This window comes from Prunus persica, chromosome G3 (assembly GCF_000346465.2).
Source record: "Prunus persica cultivar Lovell chromosome G3, Prunus_persica_NCBIv2, whole genome shotgun sequence".
NCBI lineage: Eukaryota > Viridiplantae > Streptophyta > Magnoliopsida > Rosales > Rosaceae > Prunus > Prunus persica.
Genome location: NC_034011.1, coordinates 14656717 through 14681564, shown reverse-complemented (window position 1 = coordinate 14681564; position 24848 = coordinate 14656717). Strand labels below are relative to the sequence as shown.

At 37.1% G+C, this 24848-nt stretch overlaps 1 protein-coding gene and 1 long non-coding RNA gene across 2 annotated transcripts; one reads left to right on the top strand and one right to left on the bottom strand.

Moving 5' to 3' along the window:
- LOC18766106 (switch 2) lies at positions 2042–8985 on the bottom strand. Its single transcript, XM_007198867.2, has 8 exons — positions 8608–8985; positions 7638–7744; positions 5735–6662; positions 4566–4813; positions 4145–4271; positions 3797–4072; positions 3428–3695; positions 2042–2672 (listed from the first exon to the last, which is right to left on the bottom strand). The coding sequence occupies exons 1-8, from the start codon at positions 8983–8985 to the stop codon at positions 2350–2352; spliced, it is 2655 nt and encodes an 884-aa protein (XP_007198929.1). The 3' UTR covers positions 2042–2349.
- LOC109948225 lies at positions 17085–23524 on the top strand. The gene is made up of 3 exons (XR_002270832.1): positions 17085–17727; positions 17844–17929; positions 22931–23524. It is a non-coding gene; the product is annotated as an uncharacterized LOC109948225 (long non-coding RNA).

Below are 24848 nucleotides of genomic sequence, written 5' to 3'. Positions count from 1 at the left end.
TGGGTTTTTCTCCATATTTACAGATTCAATTGTGCCCCATCTTATTACACAATTACGGAGACCAACATATTATCTTTAAGGATTATTAAATGCACAAAGCATATCGCCAGAAGCGATTTCCTAAAGATGTATAAATAGCTGGGTAAAAGCTATATAATGTGTCATAAAGTTTAATCCCTTTTAAACAAAATCCGTTGTGAGGATTGACATTGCATAAAGCAAGTCCCTAAAGGACATGTGCTTGAAGCACAAAATTTGTACTCAATATTAATATGCATAAATTACCTCAGTGAGTACATTGATTATAATGTGATTGCAACACATTAAAGCTTTTGCAGAGTTCACGAAATATTTGTCTCGATCGAGCATTATGCCAACGAGATTCTTGATTATACTAAGAGAGTCTTATCCGTTGGTCCTTAAATGTATTTCCGGAAGTATACTAGACCATATAGAGCTCAGCTCCATCACCACCACTTTGGGATGGCTAGTCATAAATTTTTCAGGGGGAGATATTCATCAGGGGGAGCGTGGTTTTAATAAAGACCTTCATACACTGTACTCTTTTTCCTTCATCCAGGTTTTTATCCCACTGGGTTTTTCCTGGTAAGGTTTTAACGAGGCAGTGTCGCTCAAGATTGACTCACAGAAGCAGTGTCAACTACGATATTCAGAAAGGTGATCAACAGTATGACTTAAAGATATTTTGCCAAGCATCAGGGGGAGCGTGCTATCAATACAGATCTTCAAACACTGTACTCTTTTTCCTTCGTCCAGGTTTTTATCCCACTGGGTTTTTCCTGGCAAGGTTTTAACGAGGCAGTGTCGCACGCGCGTCAATATACATAGAATTTTATGTTACACATGATTATGTACTCTTTTTCCCTTTGACCAGTTTTTTTTTCCCACTGGGTTTTTACTGGCAAGGTTTTTAACGAGACATAATCTATATCATTTGTGGTCTCCAAGGGGGAGTGTTGTAAATATGATGGAGCCCAAATGCCTATAAATAGGGCTTCTCCATACTTGTAATGTACACACATAAGAAGAGAAAAACTTTCCTCTCTCTCTATCTAAATTCTCTCTCAAATTCTTTGGTTTTTATAACAATCCACACCCTTATTCTTCTAGTTCTAGTCTCTGAATTATTCCTAGGTGGGGCTTGGGCTAGAAGCAAATGATGATGGAAGCACAGTTATAGCAAGCTTCTGGCCGCCAACTGCACAATGCTTGGGAACACCACAAATGTACCAATTTCTCTGTGGGGTTACAAGGCCGATCACATCATTTCCACTTGTTAATGGCTCACTGCTAGAATGGCAACGATAGTGAAGAGCTCGGAAGAAGCCATTATAACTAGTTTTGATGGTGCTGAGCTTCTTAATTTCTATGAATTTGAATTGCTTCTTCTGCCCATTTACCAAGTTTGTCACCAACATGGAACAGCTAGCTTTCTTCGAGCCCAAGTTTGGCAATCAAAATTAATAGTCCAACTTTTGTCCTCACCAACGATATGATCTCTTACCAAAATCGAAAATGACCAGGGTGCCAAGAATAGTGAAGAGGTCATTGCAACTAGTAGTGAGTTTGTTAGCTGCTTCATGTCTACGGATTTAAAATTTGCCAAGAAAACTTCATTCAAAGTTTACACATTAACTTCAAAACACAATGAGATTGAAGTTTTGTTTAGTTTATCGTATAACGCCGTGTACGTTTCAATTGGGTATCTATTAGAATCATAATATACTGAAATACTCATGTTTATTGTCATGTATGAACCCTCTGCTTTAGCATTTTCATTCTAAATATTGCTTCATTCGTAAAACTTTCAATTGTTTAGTTTTGAATATCTCGATTCAAACAAGGAATACCAAAAATTTAGAATTGAATAGTTTGAGATCAACTGTTAATCTAAATGCTTCAGTATGCAAACAAGAATAGAACATAAAGTATTTTCATGCAGAGAACTCGGTTAATTTGTGAATCTCTAGAGACAAAAAATCTCCGGCTAGGAAAAGGCGTCTTAAGCCAACAGTCAATGTGTTCAAGTCCCTTTCCGGTAGTAGCCACGGTGAAATAGAAATCCATCTGGTCTTCCATGTTTCTCAACTCAAAGAAAATAGGCTAAACTATTACACCTTTGCCACAGCTAAAATTAGTGGAAAGTGTAGGGCAATATTACATCAAAGATCGGTCAAGAGTGGTAGCCTTTTGGTACCACAGATTCATATACGAAGGTCTAACTAAGTTATTGAAGATACAGTGCAATTTCTATTGACAAATCATGGAGATACAAATTTATACAATGAGCACAGCTGTTTAGTTTTGTACAACTTTGAAGATAATGCTTCAACCATCATGTATCTTCTCCTTTCGCTTCTTGAAGTCCCGAAGCACTGTCTCCCTCTCCATAGGAGTGGCAGACATTACCCACTTGCTGAACTCTAGCTCTCCCAAACCCATGAACATAGAAAGGAGGCTATACTGAATCCTTTTCTGATCCTTGCATGAAGGAAAATTCTCCTTTCCAACCATACCATCTAGTCTCTTTCTCCGGGCAACACGAATGTATGGGTCCATCATACCATTGTTCTGAGAGATCATTTCAATCGCCCCTTGACCTCCAGGTCCATAATTCAGGATGTCTTCATTGCGGTGCGCATACACGACACCTAAGGATTCAAAGACATTTCAGTTTTCTTCCAAAAGAGAAATATAAAAAAGAATAAGATATTTTAAAGCAAACCACATTCTCCGCTTCCCAATATCCTAGCAAATATTAAACCTGTTAATTGAAAAACCATTACATACCTATTACTTCAACAGGCCCACAATTTGGTTATGACTCAATTTTAGTCTCTATCCCTCTATTCAGTTTTACCCTTAATTGTTCATTCTTTATGGTTCAACTCAATCTCAATTACTCGGCCACATTCAAATTTTTATACATATTATTATTATTTTCTTGGCAATGTTTGTTGACAAGGCTGCCACAGCTTCGCTAACTTAAAGACTCATATATTGATTTCAATGTCGCACCACTGGCACAAGTTGTTTTCAGTATATCTATTCTCCTTGAAGCCAGTGGTTTACCGTGCACAGCACAAATCTAATTAGGAGCTTCTATAAATGCCTTCATCATATTTGTACCTAAAAAAAATTCCTTGCTGCTGAGCATGAAATGATTGCCCAAAACTGTCATGCCTTGGAGTTAAAAAACAGGGTTCTATAATGACTACAAATTTACTCTCTTTTTTCTTCAAAATAACAGAAATTTGAAGTCCACAATGAGCACAAGGAAGTTGTACATAAATATAACCATGCCAATCCAACAATTCTAAGAAGAAAAAGATAAGAAAGCACAATGATGAAAATGCAAAGAAAGAGTAACAGAAGACCATAACTCTAATTCAGAAATCAAACTTACCCACATCCTTGAGCACATGTTGACTTGTTAAACCCTTCTTAGAATTACTGGTTATTCTGGTCTCAGACAATGATAAGGATGTGACACCCACTTCTTTTAATGAAACACTATTGCTTCCAACATCGGTCGATTGTTGTCTTATACCATACCCTTCTTTTTGTCCATCCTTCTCATGCAACTCAAATATTTCGCTGGTAAAGACCTTATCTGAAAGGTCACGAAATAAATTGCAAATTCCGAAAAGCTCCCCTTGAAATTCTTTGCAATCCTGAAATAACCCAATTAAGTGAAATACAAATATCTTGTAGTTGAATGTCAATAGCAAAGTTCCAGAACAAATGAAAAGCAAAAAAAGATCGGTTTCTCTACCTGAACACCTTCAAAATATCTCTTTTCCATTTTTCCAGAAACAGCAATGTTGGATAGCTGCTGTTTGTACACCTGACGTGAATAAACAAGTTCATCAAGGGAGCCAGCAGAAAGAAAGCGGAAAACCACAACATGCCGCTTCTGCCCGAAACGAAATGACCTGTCCTGGGCCTGTAAATCTTGGGCAGGATTCCAGCTTGGATCAAATATCACCACACGATTTGCGCTGACAAGATTCAATCCAAGCCCACCAGCTCGAGTTGATATAAGGAACACCTACGGCAACAAACCACTGTCAAAGAGAATTTAAGCACGAACTTTTGTTGTCATATTTGATTTAAAACATACCTGTTTGCTTGGACTTGAGTTAAAGTCATCAACAATAGACTGGCGCAAGTTGGTTGGTGTAGAACCATCAAGTCTTGAGAAGCAATAGCCTTTACGTATAAGAAATTTTTCCAGTATGTCGAGCATCCTGTAAGAAGAAATTCTAGTTCAGGAGAAAAAAAGATCCTAAGAGAACCTAAAGAAGAAAACGTATGCACGGACAATTCATTGACACAGAAAATATTCAGTCCGACACCATCTTGACTGTATTACACAAAATGTCTTCATGTTATATAATCTTCAGTTAAGAGCTCAAATTATTTTGTGCTTAGTCAAAACCTCCACAAATGAAAATCTGTTCAACAGAACATTTAGAATAAATCAATTACAGTTTGTAACCCTGACAGAAGACAAAGAAGAAAAACGAACTACAGTGCATCACCTGACAGAGTAGCTGAACAACAGAACTTTGTCACCGCATGAAATCCACGAGAACAAGAACTTTTCAAGCGCTCGCATTTTGCCACAATGTTTAACATCACTCAGGCCCATAAAACTCTCATTCTGGGTGTTCCCTCCTACCAGATTAATATCTGTGCCAAACACAGCGGAGGCAAACTCTGCATCTTTCTTTTGCTTATCTGGGTCATCCTTCGGATTAGGCTTAATCAGCTCCAAGTGATTACTTATCTGTAAAGTATCTTCAAACTATAAATACAAACAAATACCAATCCAGTAAAATTATGAAAAGCAATGTAAAATACAAAAATTCATCTCTCTCTCTCTCTCTCTCTCTGTGGACTGAGTTCTAATATATTCCATTTAAGCACTGCTTTTGAAGGTTCTGAATTCTTTAAGTACATGGCTGCTCTAGACGTCTCAAGGTACCACGAATTCAAGAGGAACATACCTCATGTCTTCTTATCTTGCATAAGGAATATGTGCCTCTTATACATGGTAGACACACAGGATTCAATGAGTTAAAACAGATAATAACAAAGAACGCTAAAAAATATAAAAGAAATTAAAGAAGATGGTGTTCTACTATTAAAACAAAGTTTGATTTCATTCAATATCAAGTAATCAAACACCATAACAATCCAAAATACAATGCCAAACCTAAATTCCTGATGCACTTGAAACTCTAGGCAACCAATTTTCTGGGAGGAATCTGAGGCTTGAGATTTCCATCAAGTCAATAACTTTTTCTTTTAGGTAAAAAATAATGCACAGAAAGTGTGAATACTGAAAACACATTGTATTGAAAAATATAATGAATTCGACGTTTGTTTGATTTTCAAGACATATGATGCCTTTCTTCCAAGTAATTTTGTTTTCTGATTCATATTTTTCAATCTCATGTTAAGAATATTTGATGATTGGAGACTAAAATAACCATGTAAGACCTGCCTCTACACCAACTTAAATTCATGCTATACCCAATGGAAAGACGAATAGCTTTCTTCCAACTCTTCCCTCAAAGAGACTACAACGTCAACAGTTACAAACTTACGAAGGAAAAAGCGCTTCTTCAAAAGAAAGATAATTTATTCCTAATTTAGCAAAATGATTGCAGTGCTAAAAGTTATAAAAACTTGAAATATAATTTACCTGTTGGAGCTTGATAAGGCAAGGAAGGACAATGCAAAAGGGGCATGAATCACATCCATCAGGGTTCTCCTTGTGAAGATATGGCCAAATTTTCCCATCCGGGACAGTCCTTTTGCAGCATTCAGCTTGGGCAAGAGGGCTGCCACAACTACATGGGAGGTCCTTATTTATTAGGCATTGAATGTCTGGTAGCTGTAACATTCTCCTATACACCCGTTTTTGCAATTCGCTCATAGCACAGAATATGACATTATCTTCCTTTCCCATCATAAGATGCCCAATGGTTTCCTCTTTTGTCCTTCTTAACATATATTTATGAAGAAGTGCCACTAGGTGTTGTTTTCGCTCATCAGCAACACGAACAAATCTTTCTGGAGCAGTTGACCTTTGGCCATGCTTGAGGGGTTCATCGTAAAACTCTCGAAAATGTTCCCGTGTTCCCAAGGATCCAGGTGCAACCCAATCAAAGAGATTAAAAAGTTCCATGATTTTGTTCTGCATTACAGTTCCAGTGAGGCCAATACGTTTTAAGGTTTTAAATTCTAAACATGCGATATAGAGCTTTGATTTTTCATTCTTAAGCCGATGTGCCTCATCAACAATCACAATCTCCCAATTGACCTCTGACAACTGGCTCCCACAAATCCTGTATGTGTCAAAGCTTGTGATAAGTATCTCAACTTCATGCGCTTCTAACTTATCATAAACCAAATCACGATTTGCACCATGGTAAACAGCAACACCAAAGTTAGCCCACTTAGAGAATTCACTCTCCCAATTGTGGATAACTGAAGAAGGGCAAACTATGAGAACAGGGCCTCTTTCTGCTGTCTGATTCTTCTTCAGTAATGTGGAGTCCATACAATCCCCATCGTTCCCAAACACAGCAGCCAAGAATGCAATAGTTTGGATGGTTTTTCCTAGTCCCCTGTTCAACATGCAAGAAATATAAAGAACTTACCCACTCGGAACTTCAAAGTGTGAGTGTGTGTGTGTATGTGTGTAGGTAATGCTCTCTTGTCAGACTGTCAATCTGTTCAACATGGTCCAAATTGACAGGCTGACAACATGATACTGTAGACTGTCTAGCAAGGTAAGACAAACAAAACATCCTTTTACAATAAGCATTTATAAATAACAGAAGAAGAAAAGGAATCATTGTAAAAAGCATTTTACAATATAACAACCAAAAAACAAAAGGAAACGTTCACATTGTATAAGGGTAAAACCATCCTCATGATAATGTACTGACAAGAACTCCACCAAATAAGTATAGTCCAAAATTCTATCAAGATTAACTGTATATGAACTAGACAAACTGTCAAATTTTCTACTTCAAGAAGATGGAAGATTAACTTTGCCTCCTTTTCTTTCTTCATGTCAGAAGATATTTTCTAGGAGAGTGGCAGCTACCTTCCTTGCAAATTAAATCCTGAGTGCAAATGCTATGTACAAATACTATAAGAGTTCCTCATCGCAAATGATCAGGCTTCTCAAGGTTATTCCTAGAAACAATCATGAATTCATCCAGTTCATTTAAAGAAAAAATTCCACAACCAAATTTTTGTCCTAGCACTCTTGTCCAAGTTAGTGCATTCTTAAGTTGAGTACAAACTTGTATCTTTGGTTCACAGTCTGATAGATCAGGTGCTTATGTACAGTTTGAACAATGCATAGTAAACTCTGTTGGAGACATGTCTTGAAACCAATCATTCCATTTTCTACTAAATCAATCATAGCATTGAATGGAAGGGAAAATTCTCAGAATTAAGTTCCAAAGCAATTGAATCAAATGATAAAGAAAAGGAAAGGGAAAAAAGAGTCCAGAGGACACAACAAAAAGTAATACGAAGAAAGTCAAAACTTTAAGAACTATATTATATAAAGTTGAGGATATACTTACATGTCATCACCAAGAATACCTCCATGGTTGTTCTTGTACAGATTATATAGAAACTTCACTCCCTCTCTCTGATGTTCAAGCAATCTGCAGTTAATGGATGCCGGAACCTGCAACCATAAAAAGAAGTGATAAGAATACCTATAAAACAATTCCAACAATTTTCATATCTCCTTCATGCAAACCATTTCATAAAATCTGATTTCAAGCAACTTATCCCAACCTCTTGTAAATACCCAAAGCTACATCAATGGCACTTCAACTGTGCCAAAAAGATGAAAATCATTCATTCATGCTTTCTTACAGACCCCTAACAGATGACAAAGATACATGTATACAGTAGTGTCAAACAATTACTGTCTCAACAAAGTGACCTAAATCAGTTAACAGACCATAAAATGACAAATAATTAAGGAAAATCGTAATCCTTTCTCATGTATTCCATCACTCTTCATTACTATTTTCCTTTCCATCTCATTGACTTCAAACCAAACACCTTCAAGCTGGTAATGTTACATAATGACCATACTGCTCTGTCTGTCACACAATTTTGGAACTAAGAGAGAAGGAAAGGGTCAAATAATAATCAATCTTGGATTAAAAGCTGATGTTAGATTTGTACAAATTACTAATTAACCAAAATGCTCTTTCACATACACAATATAAGAACAATAATCCTTTACTATTCCCACCTCCAATAATGCAACTAATTAATTTTTACTATCACATTTGCTTTTAAATTTCAAACACGGGTCTGAAACTCTCTCTCTCTAATAAATTTTTTTACCTTTACGTTCCTTATACCGAACAGTTACATTGTGCAAGCTAAAGAAATAATAATCTTCTGATACCATTAATACAAAGAAAAACTAGAGATACATAAACTACATCCCGCCAGTACGAAATTACGCAACACATACATATGCAAATGTGTCGTTAAAGTTCAAAGGAAATTTATAAGCATGTAAAATACCTGTATAACAGGAAATTCTCCCTCTGAGGACAAAACCAACGGTTCATATGGCCCTATGCGATCAAACTCAAACAAACCCACTTTAGGCTTCTCATAATCCAGTGATTCTGGGTCGTCGTCTTTTTCGTCACTCTCATCCTCCTTGCCATTCTGGTTGTGGGTTTGTTTGGGTTGGCTCTGTGGTTGAATTGGGGGCAGAGACAGAGGATCTTGGAGTCTCAGAAGCTGCTGAGACAAAGAGGATTTGGGGGGCTTTCTAGGGATTGTGGGGTCTTCTAAGGTTTGGGTGAGTGAGGACTGTGATTGGATTGTTGAGGAGGTTAAGGATGATGAGTTTCTGCAGGGTTTAAGGGCTTCTTTGAAGCTGTGTAGAGACATAGGATTTTGCCAAACGGTTTTTCAATGGTAATCTTCTTTGTCTTTATCTTTTATTTTCACTAGCCCTTGGCACAAAACTGTGCTTTTTATTGGCACCTCAATATTTGTTCTTTGCACCACACTCTTTATACCGCATTGAATTTTAATAAAATTTAAAAACTTTTAATATTTTAATTAAATTTTGTAGTAAATTAACTAAAAAAAAAATTATAGAACAATATAGTAAAGTTAAGTAGTAAATAAAAAAAATACTAAATAGTAAAGGAGCAATAAATACACCTCAATTTTCTTTTTAAATTGCCTTTATGAACCTCATTCCTTAACTTACCTGTGTAAATCTCAACTCATATCAAACCCCACCCCATCGAAAACTCCCTCCTCATCGCAAACCCCCTAGCATTTCAAACGCACCCCATCGCACACCCCATCCGATTCGCAACAGATCGTACACCCCAACCCAATTGCCTCACCCCATCGCAAACCCCCATCGCAGCTAGGCAATCTCACCCCATCACAAACCCATATGACCTCAAAATCTTCTGAAAAGCCAATGTTTGATTTCAATTTTGATTTCTATATTTATGTTTGAGTGTTGATTAAGCTAATTTTTTATTTTAATTTTGAAAAGCCAAGGTTTGATTTCAATTTTGATTTCAACTTTGTGGATGTGTGGTTCGAACCTGGTTTTATGAAAGTAGATGTTACTTTAGGTGGGTTACCACCGAAATCGTTGCATTGTTTTAGTGATAAGTCCACCGAATTTGAACCAGGTTTTTACAAAAATAGATGTTACTTTCGGTGGGTTACCACCGAAATCGTTACCTTGTTTCAATGATAGTCCATTAAATTTTTTTATGTTTTCAATGGATATCCACCGAATTATTTCCTTTTTTCAGTGGTAGTCCACCGAATCTGTTTCAGTTTTTCAGTGGTAGTCCACCGAATTTGTTTCCGTTTTTCAGTGGTGTCTACTGAATTCATTTCTTGTTTCAGTGATCATCTACCGAATTCGTTACTAAATTTGTTCTTAATGTTGTTTTTAAGATATGAAGAGGACTCACAAAGGTACTCATGAGGCTTCATCATCTCGACCTTATGAAGTTTGTCCCACCCAAAAAAGGAATATAAGAAAATAAATAGAATTATTAGATTTATAATCTCAATTATATAGTGGGTGCATTTTCATCAAGGATTGAAATATCAGCCGATACACCGATATATCTGCCGATATATCGGTATTTTCAACTGTCGACACCGATACTGGGGGGGGGGGGGGGTACGGCCATATCTTCCCCCGTATCGATGATATATCCCCGATAAGTGCTATATCCCATATATTTTGCAGATATCCCCAATATTTTCCGATACCCATAGCAGAACCCAAAAAAAATTTAGAAGTTTTGAAGGCAATTGAAGCAAATTGAAACCCAAAAATAGCTAGTCCTTGCCCAGAACTCAGTAATTTATTAATATGAAGAATCTATGGCACAGTTCACTGCCCACATGCCTCCAATTCATATGAAGAAGACATGGCAATCAGTTTTGGATCTATGAGCATATGAATAGACCTAGTACTAACTCAAATGAATCTTATGATGGCTATGGTTATGTCATGTCTGATTATAGTGGAACTAGTTATGGAGCTCAAGATGATAAAAAAGATTATGAACCTACTAGTTGGTTAATCCTAACTATGCCATATATGGGAGGACAATAGAAAGCTCAAGAGAGACCTATGTGCACCATGTTCAAACATGGCTTATAAACTGCTCGAGTTACATGACTTGGTATGACTATTGTATGAATCTAGATGGTTGTTCCTCATTGTTTGAACCTCATAGGAGCTCTTCATTTATGTAGATGAACACTTATCTAAATTGTAATCCAATGTTTAAACAAACTATGGATTTATGAATGGTTTATTCATTCTAATTAACATTTTATTTTCAAACTTTTCATTAACGCGCATTACATACCACTTATATTTCATCATATGTATATTTTATTATTAGTAAATTTTGAGTTTTATTTGTTCAATACATTCATTGATAATGTACATAACATCTAAAGTTTTACACCAAAATTATGTGTTTCAATGCCTATATCTGTCATTTTTGTTGATTTTTTCCTGATACCTAAAACGATAACGATATATCCCCCGAAATATCTGTAAATTAGAGGCCTGATATTATCTGCAGGGCTAATATTTTAATCCTTGATTTTCATCAATCATTAGGATGATCGTATCTGTAATAGCTACATTCTCCACTCCTGGAAGTTGTTGAAATGCATCCACATGCGCTTGGTCCTCGCATACAAATGTGTTACATTGTATATGTCACTTTGTTCATGCCACATTCTAGAAATTAGTGGAATAGGATGATTTAGAGACAAATGAACCTACAAAACAAGAATTCATTAATATACGCATAGCATATAATATTAAACTATGTAGTGTAAACAAATAAATTCATACCTGGACATAGTGATCATCATCAACAAAACCAATGGCAATCTCATGTAGCTTGGTTTTGCTTGATTGAACTGAGAAGGGAAGAAAGGTAACGCATTGATGCATGTTTAGAAGGATTAAAACCACATTATAACCTGTGGCAATAATATGCCCCATATAAGACATGGTCATCCAACAAATGAATGGTTCAAATCCATCACCAAAATAATTTAACGCTCGTTCAATCTCGTTGTACCATTTGTGCTTAAAAACAGAAGACATATCAAGTAGTGCAACAAATCACATAGTTGTTGCAACAAATCGACAACAAAGGATCTAATTAGGGAATTAGGAATATAAGGTTAGGACCAGACACCATAGCTTAATCATACTTTAGCTAAAATCAATACTAGAATCTGAATTGAACTTGTTAACTTATTTGCTTGATTGATTGATTTTCTTTCTTTCTTGTTTTCTGTTCTTTTTTCTATTTTTTGTTTTGTACAGGGAATCGAATTGAATCAATCTATCATCAATCCTCATGGGATTGACCTTGCACTTACATATGCTATACTACCGAATGACTCGTGCACTTGCGAGAATCACAAGTTAAGGATGCAGCTGAATCGAGCTTTTTCTTGCTGTGATTGGACGATGATGTGTTTTTGGTTGGGTTGGCAAGCTAAAGCATGAGAAACTGATCCTGTAAAACCTAGCCAAATTAAATTGTTGATTGGAGTGAAATTTGGAATAAAGAAGAAAAGAAAAGATTCTGGGTTTTTAATTAAAAAAAAGAAAGCTTAAAACCCATCAAATTAAAATGGACTTGGATGAGCTTTTTTTGAGAAAAAAAAAAAAACAAGAGTATATTCTTATTTGTGGGTATTTTGCTAGTTTGATACGCCAAAAATAATGGATGAAGAGTTAAGTAAGTGACTCTGACGGTGATTGAGAGGAAAAGGGGTGGCTAGGGTGAGAAGGACCAAATTGCCATCGAATTATGTTACATGGGTGACTCATGTGCAATTATTAATAGCAATTTGGATGAAATTGCCTCAATTCTAGCAGTAAGTGTGAAACTAGCCATATAAATTAATTCAGGTGTTAAGTTGATTGATTTGTCAGTTCAGGGGGGCTAAGTTCGTTTAGAGAGAGAGAGAGAGAGAAGAGACATAGGGTGGGTGGGAGTTTAGGAAGTCTTTTTGTTTTAAGGATATTATTTTTAAATAATTTTATATTGGTTTTTTGACACATCAACTACACGTCATCAATTTAATTGAAGACCAAACAGTGAAACTAGCAGAGGGTGTAAATTGGTCAAATTTTAATATGCTAGGGTAAAAAGTGATTAAATTAAAACATCATGGCCCGTGAGAGAGAGAGAGAGAGAGAGAGAGAGAGAGAGAGAGAGAGAGAGAGAGAGAGAGAGAGAGAGAGAGAGAGAGAGAGAGAGAGCTTCAGTTAAGGGATCCCTCGAACAAACTTATTTGAGGGACACCCTTGTAAGGCCCACTCCATATTGTATTTCACTAATCCAAACCATTCATTTTTTAGATATTCATTCAAAGATCATCTCTAAATAAAATCACTCGAATCCAATGTTATTTGACTACTCAATTGAATTATTGAAATTTTAACACTTTCTTGAACCATTATGTTTATTGATTTTCTAGGACACAATTGGATATTGAAATGATTTCCAATTTGTCTAATTTTTTTGCAAGGATGATCTATGAATATAGATTTAAAAAATAGATGATTTGGATTGTTTTAAAAAAAATCATATGGGACCCTAAAGTGTGTCCCTCAAATAAAATTATTTGAAGGATCCCTCAATAGAAGGGGGGATTCGAACTTAGTACCTCTAGTGTACAGTAATTGAAAGGACTCAACCCAAATTCTACTTTGGAATCCATGTCAAAACCCGTGCGTGTCCAACACCTGGTAGGGGTCGAGCACAAATGACTAAAAGTATCCTTTTTGCCCTAATCCAAAAACTGCTTTAGGGTTTGACTTCTACCGGAAAACTGGTAGAGTCTCCCCTGAAAAAGGCTCAAACCCAGAAATCTACCTGCAAAGCAAACTCAAATAATTTCCAAAGCGTTTAGCAAATTCAACTTTACAAAACTGAACATAACAAACCAATCATAAACTTGTGGCTACATCTAGGTTAGCCTAGGTTACCTACGTACCCTTATTGAGGGATCAAGCCACACGTAGTTCTTTCTACCAAAAATCACACTTCAGATAAGTTAATATTGTTCAAGGTAAAACCAACAATTAAATTCTAGAATCATTCTTTACTTTGTTTTCATCCAACTATATAATTGAATGTCATTCCATGTAATTATGTATCTAACTGTTCAATTAGTTTATCATTGTACATCCAAACACTCACATAACCAAACCTTTTACCAGAAAGCCATATATTCTATAATCACCCACAAAGGAGTATATGGGAAAAACATCAAATCAGAAGGCAACAGAGGAAGGAAAAACTAGCAAACCTGTAATATCCCACATCGACCAACGGAGAAGGGGTGATGTGCCTTATATGTACATGCCTACCTTCATCTAGCACGAGCCCTTTTGGGAGCTCACTAGCTTCGGAGTAATAGGAACTCCGAAGTTAAGCAAGTTGGAGCTAGAGCAATCCCAGGATGCGTGACCCACTGGTTAGTTGCTCGTGAGTTCCCAGAAACAAAAAATCTTGAGGGCAGAATGGGGGGCCCAAAGCGGACAATATCGTGCTATGACAGAGCCGATCACGGGATGTGACAAAACCACCTGTGTAGACAAGTCGGGCAGGTGGCTAGGGATCCTAGCCAACCCTGTGCAGATAATGTGAGCAGGGTGACGAAGAATATTATGTAACTGTACCACACGTTGGTACTGCACTAATCTCCACATAGATGTACCTCAAACATAATCCATCAATTTCAATAATAATATACAATCAATTCCAAGTACCACACATGTGGCCACATGTGTGATACATCTTCGCAGAACTCGGGGAACACGAGGTCGGCTCGAGACCGCATTCCTCGCAGAATTCAGGGGACACATGGTCGGCCTGAGACCGAATTCCTCACACAACTCAGGGAGATATACTCCACCTGAGAATGCAAATAATCCGTCAATTCCTATCGCATAACTCAGGAATGCAAATAATCCGTCAATTCCCCTCGCATAACTCAGGGAGATATACTCCACTTGAGAATGCAAATCCTAGCATAACTTAGGGAGATATACTTAACCTGAGAATGCAAATCCTCGCACCACATAGTTCGGGATTCCTCTAAACTCTGTCATACGCGCGTAGACATTCCGAACGCAAATGTATGCTCGAAGGCAACAGTATTTCCGAATGCAACCAGGATGTCCATAGACATCAATATTTCCGAAGACAACCATATTTCTGAAGGCAACACAATCCAATTATTAATCCATTTAACACATATATAAAAATAAACGTAAACATATCACCAAACATTTAAATTCAACTCAACTCAAATCCGCACAATAAAACATAAATATATCATAAAACTCCCAATGAGGCCCGCCGTCTAGGTCAATTAGGCCCACGGGGTCCACGACCTCCGATTTCCAATCCATGAGTTCCTATAGGTCCAACAAAGTTTACTAAAGAAGTCCCAAAAGTTTGATCTCAATCGAGCGGTCGGATATAAGCCAATCGCACGATCGGTCGGCGATCGTTTTGCCTAAACTTAGAATCATTGACTCGGAGTATCCGGGACTCCGATTCTCAATCAACAGTTTCCTACACGATCCTAAAGGTATAGAGAATAACATATTTGAAATTGGGATCGATCAAACTGTTCGAACCTATTGAACCCGGATATCGCATAATAGGTGCAATATCTATTCGACTGTCAAAAGATAACCAAATTCATCCGAGCATACCATCATGTTTAGGACAATAATAGTGGCCCATGCACCAACCCAGGACGCGGCAGCGCGTTGGTGTTTTGAGAAATTTTCTACACGGAAATTTCTCAAAACACCTTATAAGACCTATACCAATACATTCAGACTAATAAGGGGATCAACTTTTGTTCTTTGACCACGACCAAAAACTGACCAAAACTGGCCAGATCGAAGCTGAAACCGTCGGTCAAAATGGGTGTTTTGAACAATCTGTAAAACCTCAAAATCAATCCAAACTAAGTACATAAACATGTAGAGCTTGATGAGAGGATGAAGTTTCATACCTTATTCGATGATTTGGTTGGCGAAATAGTCGAAAATCACACGAAGACCCTGTAATTGGTACTTTGGTGACGAGGAGTACTTAGGTGACAAGGGCCTATAAGATTACTAGTGACAACCTAGGCACTCAGAAGGACCCGTCAATCTAAGCATCCCCTGTGCTAGCAACAACTATGGTGAAAGTGTGTGAAAACATCATAATCAAATAAACAACAAATATTAACCAAAATATACTAAGAATAGGGTTAAATATAAAATATAAAATCGACTCATCAAAATACCCCCAAACTTAGCTCTTTGCTTGTCCTCAAGCAAAACAAGACTCAAACAAAAATAAAAGCTTAACAAACTGGACACTTGACTCAAACTTAACCACGACAAAACTTTCACCTTCAAGTTGCAATCCACAACAAATTTTAAAAACTAGAACATCTTTTCAATAGATCCAAGTAATCCCACCACAGAGTCTAAGCTATTTAGGAATCAATTAGAAAAGAATTCACAAACTTCCTTTGGTGTAAAGTGAACCATCATAGTTACGGAGACTTGACTAAAACCCTTACCTCTCATCCCTTTTATGCATACTTCACACACTTACTTCACACATTTTTTTTTGTTTTTCGATTTTTTTATGTTTTTTGTTTTTTTGTTTTTGTTTTTGTTTTTGCTTTTTTTGTATTTCCAGTAATAGTAGTGGTTGTGCAATGTCGGTTCCCTTAAGCTTTCGATCCAACCCATGTAGCGAGCTTTAGGTCAATGACTCCCAAACCACTAAGGCTTTAGGGCACTGGGTGTTGAACACCCCTTAAGGACTTATGAACTCAAGCTGAAAAGGCTACGGAACCAACTAACCGCCCTGCCTTATGCCGAAACTCTATCGTTTGACTCGAGAATCACTACTGATTAGGCAGGACTGGCCCGGTTACTAGGCAAAACCTCAGGTGAGACAATTATTACTTGATAACACATACTAACTTTATCTATATTAAACAAAAATTAAACAGACTTAGACAAAAAGTAAGTATTTCAATCTCACTCCCCACAAACCATGTTGGTGTGATGTGCAAATTTCAAAGTATAATTCATGAATTAGTGTCTAAGCAATAATAAATAGAAAAGAATATACTATGGGATTAATCTTCACCATGTCCATTTGTTCAAACGTTTAAAATAATCTATGGATATTAACTTAAAAATGAAAATTTTAGACCAGACTCAAAACATTAAAAAAAAAAACTAAGATTTACTTTCCCACCCCCAAACTTAAATCACACATTGTCCTCAAGGTGTGAAAAATAATCAGAAGAAACAAGAGTAGACCAAACAACTAAAACCTAGAAAATGGAAATAAAAAAATAAAGAAAATACTCTAAGAAAAGAAACTAGGAAAGCAAAAGACAATAACAATAAAATAAAATAAAATAAGAAAGAAAAAGAGAAAAACAATAAAATAAAATAAATAGGAAAGAGAATACTCGAAAATTAGACACCTTGGGGATTCGAAGGCAGGATCAGGGAGATGGTGAAGGCGCGCTGACCAACACATATAGGCACACGCTTCTGTCAAATTCTGGCCACAACTACTATATAACTAGTGTAGCAGCTGCATCTGTCATGTGAAAAAAATAAAAGCTAGCTATTCTTGAACATGCTTTGGATCTCTTTCCATTAGCCTCGCGGCCAGAGCCAAACACTGTCCATTCCCATCTCTTCTCTCAGTGCAAAACCAGCCATCTCTGCCCTCTCCCGTCTTCATTTCTCTCAAGAACTCAAGAGCCTTGTCCCTTTTTGCTTCTCTGTCTCAGACCTCTACCAGCACTGTCACTAGCGTCCACCTGCATCCACGATGTCCTTTGATCCATAATATTGAGAAGACGTTGTCTAATGGTTTTTCGTCCAAAAAGAACATCGAGTCACCCAAAAACCACTTGACCTGCAACAACATAGAATCTGCTAGTGACCTCCCGAAAAGATTAACCACATCTGAGAAAAGGGGTGCAGCGTCGGATCTAACCAATAATCTTGTAAGGATGATTTCAAGATCCGATATCCATCCAAAGGTAAGATTAATTCCAGAATTTGTTTTGGGTCCTGATTTGCAGAGATGTTGGTTATGTATAGATGTGTGTTCTTTGCCCATGCGAGTACTCATATTGATGTGCACTGTATTGGAAAGATGCAAATCCAGGAGAAGGCAGTCAACACACAAGCTCAAAGGGTATGGAATCACATGGGAGTGCAAAAGGTGGATCCGTGCTTCATGTGAGTATAATTTCGAATTCCTGCAAATTTTGTGGTTGTGGATCCGGTAGTAAAAGTTGTACTCAATGTTGTGGTGTAGGTCTCTGTGTTTTAACTGCTCAAAATTATGCGTCTGCTCTAGATCTACACAACTACCCCCAAACTTGCATCTTTGAGTGAGCTCATGTTAATTTCCTTAACTTCCAGCGTAGTGTAGATGTGGTGATGTTAATACAGACTTGCTGCTGGGTGCATGATTCCAATATAGGATTGTCTGCTTTTGATGCTTGCTGCTTATTGTTGTGTCCTGCATTAAATCAAATATGTGTTAGGAGTAGAAAGAGAATAAAAACAACTAGATAAAGAAAAAAAAAACAAGAATTGTTATTTATTTATTTATTTATTTTTAAAAAAAATTTGAAAATAAAAGAAGTAAATAGTTTAGAAAAATTGGGTTGCCTCCCAATAAGCGTTTTATTTTAAGTATGTAGCTAGACATTGTAGAAGTTTGGTGGTCAAATCACTGGTTCCTTCAGAGTCAAAGACTCGTTTGCAGTGTCGAAGGGTGTCTCCACATAGGGCTTCAGCCTGTGACCATTCACCTTGAATGCATTTCCCTTAGCCTTATTAGTTATTTCAACTGCCCCATGAGAAAAAACTTGAGTCACCATGTAGGGTCCAGTCCAGCGAGATTTTAATTTTCCTGGAAACAACTTGAGCCTTAAACTGAATAACAAAACCTTTTGCCCTGGCTGAAATTCCTTCCGTAAAATTTGACTGTCATGAAATGCCTTAGTTCTTTCCTTGTAGATGCGAGAACTATCATAAGCACCTTGACGAATTTCCTCTAGCTCATTTAACTGTAATTTCTGCTTTTCCCCAACTGAGTCATATGCAAAATTTAACTTTTTAATGGCCCAATAAGCTTTATGCTCGAGCTCCATAGGTAGATGACAAGCTTTCCCATAAACAAGTTCGAATGGTGACATCCCAATAGGAGTCTTATAAGATGTCCTGTATGCCCACAAAGCATCATTTAATTTTAAACTCCAATCCTTGCGTGTAGTGCTCACTATTTTCTCCAAAATACGCTTGATTTCTATGTTTGAAACTTCAACTTGACTAGATGTCTGTGGGTGGTATGGTGTAGCCATGCAATGATTCATCCCATACTTTGCCAGTAGGTTAGCAAACGATTTATTAATGAAATGCTTCCCATCGCTAATAATAACGCATGGAATTCCAAAACGTGGAAATATAACCCCTTAGAGGAACTTCAGGACCACTGATCCTTGATTGGTTGGTGCTGCAATGGCCTCGACCCACTTTGAAACATATTCCACAGCCACTAAAATATATTGGTTCCTGTTAGAAGATGGGAATAGTCCCATGAAATCAATACCCCAAACATCAAATAGTTCAACAATTAGGATACTTTGTTGGGGCATCTCATTCCTTCTTGATTAATTTCCGACCCTTTGACACCTATCACAAGCCTTGCACCAATTCTGTGAATGTTTAAAAAGTGTTGGCCAAAATAACCCACTCTGTAGGATTTTCTCTGTTGTCATTTTCTGCCCAAAATGTCCTCCACAGGCATAGTGATGAGCAAACCTTAAAACACTTTCCTGTTCGGCCTCCAAAATACACCTGAGAATAATTTGGTCTGGACAATACTTGTATAAGTAGGGTTCATCCCAGAAATAGGGCTTCACATCAGATAAAAACTTCTTTTTCTGCTGGTAAGAAAAATCTGGATGCACCACACCCTTAGCCAAATAATTGACAATATCTGCAAACCAGGGTGTATTAATTTGGACAGCAAATAGCTGTTCATCTGGGAAACTTTCACTCAATGGTAGAGAATCTACCTTCGTAGCTGATGGAATAATTAATCTAGATAAATAGTCAGCCACAACATTCTCACTGCCCTTCTTGTCTTTAATCTCTAGGTTAAATCTTGAAATAAAAGAACCCAATGAATCAACCTAGCTTTGCATCCTTCTTAGACAACAAGTATTTTAGTGTAGCATGATCAGTATAAACAATTACTTTAGCCCCAACCAAATAAGACCGAAATTTCTCTAGTGCGAACACAAGTGCCAACAATTCCTTCTCCGTGGTTGCATAGTTAAGCTGTGCATCATTTAGAGTACGACTTGCATAATAAATGACATGGGGAAGCTTATCTTTCCGCTGCCCTAAAACTGCCCCAACAGCATAATCTGATGCATCACACATTAGCTCGAATGGTAAACCCCAATCTAGTGCAGCAATGATGGGTGCTGAATTTAGGAGTGCTTTCAACTTGTTGAACGCTTCTAAACAGCTCCCCACAAAGGTCGGCTAATCTTGGAGAAATCCTTGATGAACCAACGATAAAAACCTGCATGTCCTAAGAAGGACCTCACACCTTTTACTGATGTAGGGGGTGGCAGCTTTGCAATAACTTCAATCTTTGCTTTGTCAACTTCAATGCCTTTGCTAGAAATTGAATGACCCAATACATTTCCCTGTTTCACCATGAAATGACACTTTTCCCAGTTTAGCACTAAATTTGTTTCTTGAAATCTCTCAAGAACTAATGATAAATTTTGTAAGCACTGATCATATGAATCCCCAAATACAGAAAAATTATCCATAAAAACTTCCACAATATTTTCGACCAAGCCAGAAAAAAATACTCATCATACAACGTTGAAATGTACTAGGTGCATTGCATAATCCAAACGGCATCCTCTGATAAGCATAGGTACCGAATGGACAAGTGAAAGTGGTTTTCTCTTGATCCTCTGGTGCAATTGGAATCTGATTATACCCAGAATACTCATCAAGAAAACAATAAAAAGCACGCCTAGCCAATCTTTCCAACATCTGGTCAATGAAAGGCAATTGAAAATGGTCTTTTCTTGTCCCTGTGTTAAGCTTCCGGTAATCTACACACATTCTTCAACTCTTAGTCAATCGTGTAGGAACTAACTCATTATTATCATTTTTCACCACTGTTATACCGGTCCGCTTAGGCACAACTTGTGTCAGGCTAACCCATTTGCTGTCAGAAATAGGATAAATCATACATGCATCAAGTAATTTCATAACCCCTATTCTGACCACCTCTTTCATAATTGGGTTAAGGCGGCGTTGAGCATCAACTGTTGGCTTCACGTCGTCTTCCATTAATATTCTGTGCATACATAGTGCTGGGCTAATACCCTTGATGTCTGCAATTGTCCATCCCAATGCATCTTGAGATTTTTTGAACACACGAAGTAATTTATCTTCCTCTGTGGGAGTTAAATCTGCTGCAACTATAACTGGCAGCGTCTCTACAGGTCCTAAATATGCATATTTCAGATGTTCTGGTAAAGGCTTCAGCTCCCATTTCGGTGGCTGCTGTCTGGATGGTTTAAGGGGCTGTTTAGGCTCCCCTAAACTCTCGTAAATATTTCTAAACTTTGTCGACAGTGTGGGCAGACTGTTCAATGCGTGAATGAACTTAAGAACAGCTTCATCTTCAGAATCTATCCCAAGTTCCCCTTGTAAAACATGCAGCAACTGATCCGTTTTTGAATTGGCATAAAAACTGTCTTGAACCATACTGTCTACCATGTCAATGCGCATATATTCTTGCTGTTCAGCAGGACGTTTCGCTGTCTCAAACAAATTAAACACCACAAATTAGTCTTGAACCCATAAAGTCAATGTTCCAGCTTTCACATCAATTAAAGTCCTAACTGTTGCTATAAACGGCCTTCCCAAAATAATAGGTGTTTGAAGGTCTTCGTCCATGTCTAAAACCACAAAATTTGCTGGTAGATAAAGATTATCAACCTTAATAAGTAGATCTTCAATCACACCTCTTGGATAAGTGATTGAATGGTCAGCCAGTTGTAGTATAATTGATGTAGGTTTTAAATCTCCTTGTCCCAATCGCTGAAAAACAAAAAAATGCATCAAATTAATACGTCCACCCAAATCAATTAAAGCACTTTTAAAATTAGAATTTCCAATAGTGCAAGAAATATTAAAACTCCCTGGATCTTTTTTCTTCAGTGGCAGTTTGTGTAGCAAAACTGCGCTGCACTGTTATATCAGAATGACTTTGTCCAAATCTGCAAGCTTCTTTTTGCTGTAGCAAACTTCTTTCAAAAATTTAGCATATGATGGAATTTTCTTAATCGCATCCAGCAATAGAATGTTGATTTGAACCTTGGATAATGTCTGCTTAAAGTCCTTCAATTACTTGTCTTTTGTGTTTTGCTTCAAACGTTCGGGATATGGAATTGGGCCCTCATAAACATGCTCTAATACCTGTTTTGGGACAGGTTCCGGATCAACCATGTTATGTTTTTCTGTAGTTTTGGCTGGTTCTGCTGCTGCAAAATTTTCTGCATTATCCTCCACGGCTTGTTCCTTTTCAATGCTATTTTTACGATTGTCATAGCTTTTTCCACACTGTAAAGTCCAAACAACGTTGCAATCTTCACGTCCTTTAGGATTAGGAATTGTTTAACTAGGAAATTTGCCCTTGTCTCTGTCTGAAATCTGTGCAGCTAGCTATGCAAATTGTTGCTCCAAACTTTTAATTGATGCTTCAACATTTTGAAATCTTTGATTGTTGCCCTCGATGAATGATTGAGTTGTTGCACCAATTTAGCAAGTTGATCATCCAGAGATGGTTTGGATGGAGCAAATGGTCTTTGTGCATGCTGGAATGGTTTTGCATTATTCTGATTGTCACCCCATTTGAAATTAGGGTGATCCCTCCATCCTGGATTGTACTGAGTGGCATATGCATCATTCCTAGGCCTTTGATAACTGTTCATTATATATTGACATGTTGTTCAACAAGCTTCGGGTAGGATTCTTTATGCGGGCAGCCCATTATGTCGTGTGTAGCCATACTGCAAATACTGCAAACTGTTGGTGTATGTAGTTGCTGTTGTGTAGAATGTGCAATTTGTTGTAGAAGAATATTAAACTTTACATCAATTTTCTTCTCCATTTTTTCCATTTGTGCAGACATGTTGGGAGAACCTACTGATAACTCAAAAATGCCCATTTTCTGTGAATGTTCTGCTGCCCATTGTTGAGATTCTGTAGCCATCATATCAAATAGTTCAAACGCCTCTCTTGCAGATTTATTTGACAACGATCCTCCCGCTGATGCGTTCACATGGCTTTTAGATGTAGGATTAAGCCCATCAAAGAAAATATTCATATGTGTATCTGCATCAATATTAGTATGTGGACACTTTATGTACATCTCTATATATCTCTCCCATGCTTCATGAAACTCTTCATTAGGCTTCTGTGTGAATGTCAAAATCTCCCTCTTGTAATTCAATGTCTTGGATGCTAGATAATACTTGTTCAGGAATTTTGTATGTAATTGTTGCCAAGTAGTAATGCTATTTGCCGGTAGAGTAAACAACCAAGTTTCTGCCTTGTCCTTTAAAGTGAAAGGGAAAAGTCGTAACGTAATAGCTTCAACAGAAAAACCCCTAATCAAAATATTTTTGCAACCCACAATAAATTTTGCAATATGTATGTTCGCATCTTCATTAGGCAGCCTAAGGAATGTTGGTAAAATCTCAAGCATGTAGTGCTTGATTTCAAATGTGTCCTCTTCCTGGGTAGGATAGACTATGCAATTAGGAACATCATTTGGATGGGTAACCAATGACTCTCTAAGTGGTCTGCCTGCTACAGGTATTGCCAATGCCATTTTAACCTCGCTGTCCACAAAATCAGCAAACAAATCATGCAGAAATGTGTCCTGCAGTGAACAGTCACAAGCCCAGTTAACTTCTCTCTGCTGTCTGTGCAGGGTGCGCTCTTTTTCTGGATCAAACTGTGCAATGTATGCAATTCCTGATATGGTTTGGACCGTGCAGTCTGCAGAATTTGTTCAAATAGAAACAAAATTGTTCAAAATTTTATTTTTTTGGACGAAAAAACAAAATTTAAATTAGAAAAAGTTTAAACAAAAATTATCTAAAACAGTCCCCTGCAATGGCGCCAATTTCTTGATAGGATTTTTAATACTTGTGCAAATAGAGTTAAAATCACATAAAATACTTGCAAGAATACAAGGGTATTGTAGTATAGATGCTCATGCAAGGTCGTTCTCCTCAAGAACTATTTAGCAATTTATGTAAAAATAATTTCCAATTTACTACCTAAAATTAAAAGTTGAGAAAGATGATTATGAAATTGTTTGATACTAAAAATAAATTTTAAACAAAACAAATACGATTGAAGGGAAGAGTTTTAAAAAAATAATTTATAAAAGCACTAGGGTTTCACCATCACCTAGCAATCCTATGAATTTTTACCAATTACTTATGATTTGCACATGCCACTTTGAAGGTTAGGTTCTCCTAATTTATATTCTACTTGGAACCTCTAACATAGAACGTATATCTAACATGCAACCCGTCTAGACGTTCGGATCAAATCTGAACATGAAAGACTCATTAAGTTCTGTGAAAACCCTTTGAAAAACCATGCAACCCTTAGGACGCGGTGTTCATCTTAAGTGAAATTACAATTATTAATCACAAGAAGTCAGCGTCAATTTCAGGGAACCTTCCGACCAAAATTGCATCCAATTACTTTTCTAAAGATCCTAATGGTGGTCAGGCATTAAGACAATTAGATAGTTTAAAACAGTGATTAACAATTCAAAGTATGCCTGCACTCAATCATAAGCAATTAAATAAAAATCACATATTCATGCTAAGGTTCAAGGCTTCACCTAGCAAAAGAAAATTAGTTATGCATATTCATAATCGAAATCCAAGAAAATATCATTCGAATGAATAAGAATGAAAACACCTGAAAATCGCAAAAACTCCAAAACCCTAGCAATTGCTCTCCACAATGTCACGTTCAAAAGCCAAAAAGAAAGTCCTCGAAATTGCTGTGAAAACCAACT

What these genes read in the sequence shown, in the direction of transcription:
- LOC18766106 (XM_007198867.2), bottom strand. Translation starts at nt 8,985, where the DNA reads ATGTCTCTACACAGCTTCAAAGAAGCCCTTAAACCCTGCAGAAACTCA. An exon ending in GAGAATTTCCTGTTATACAG is followed by an intron (nt 7,745 to 8,607) that starts GTATTTTACATG and finishes TTATGGTTGCAG; the next exon opens with GTTCCGGCATCCATTAACTG. An exon ending in ACATGTGCTCAAGGATGTGG is followed by an intron (nt 2,673 to 3,427) that starts GTAAGTTTGATT and finishes TTGAATCCTTAG; the next exon opens with GTGTCGTGTATGCGCACCGC.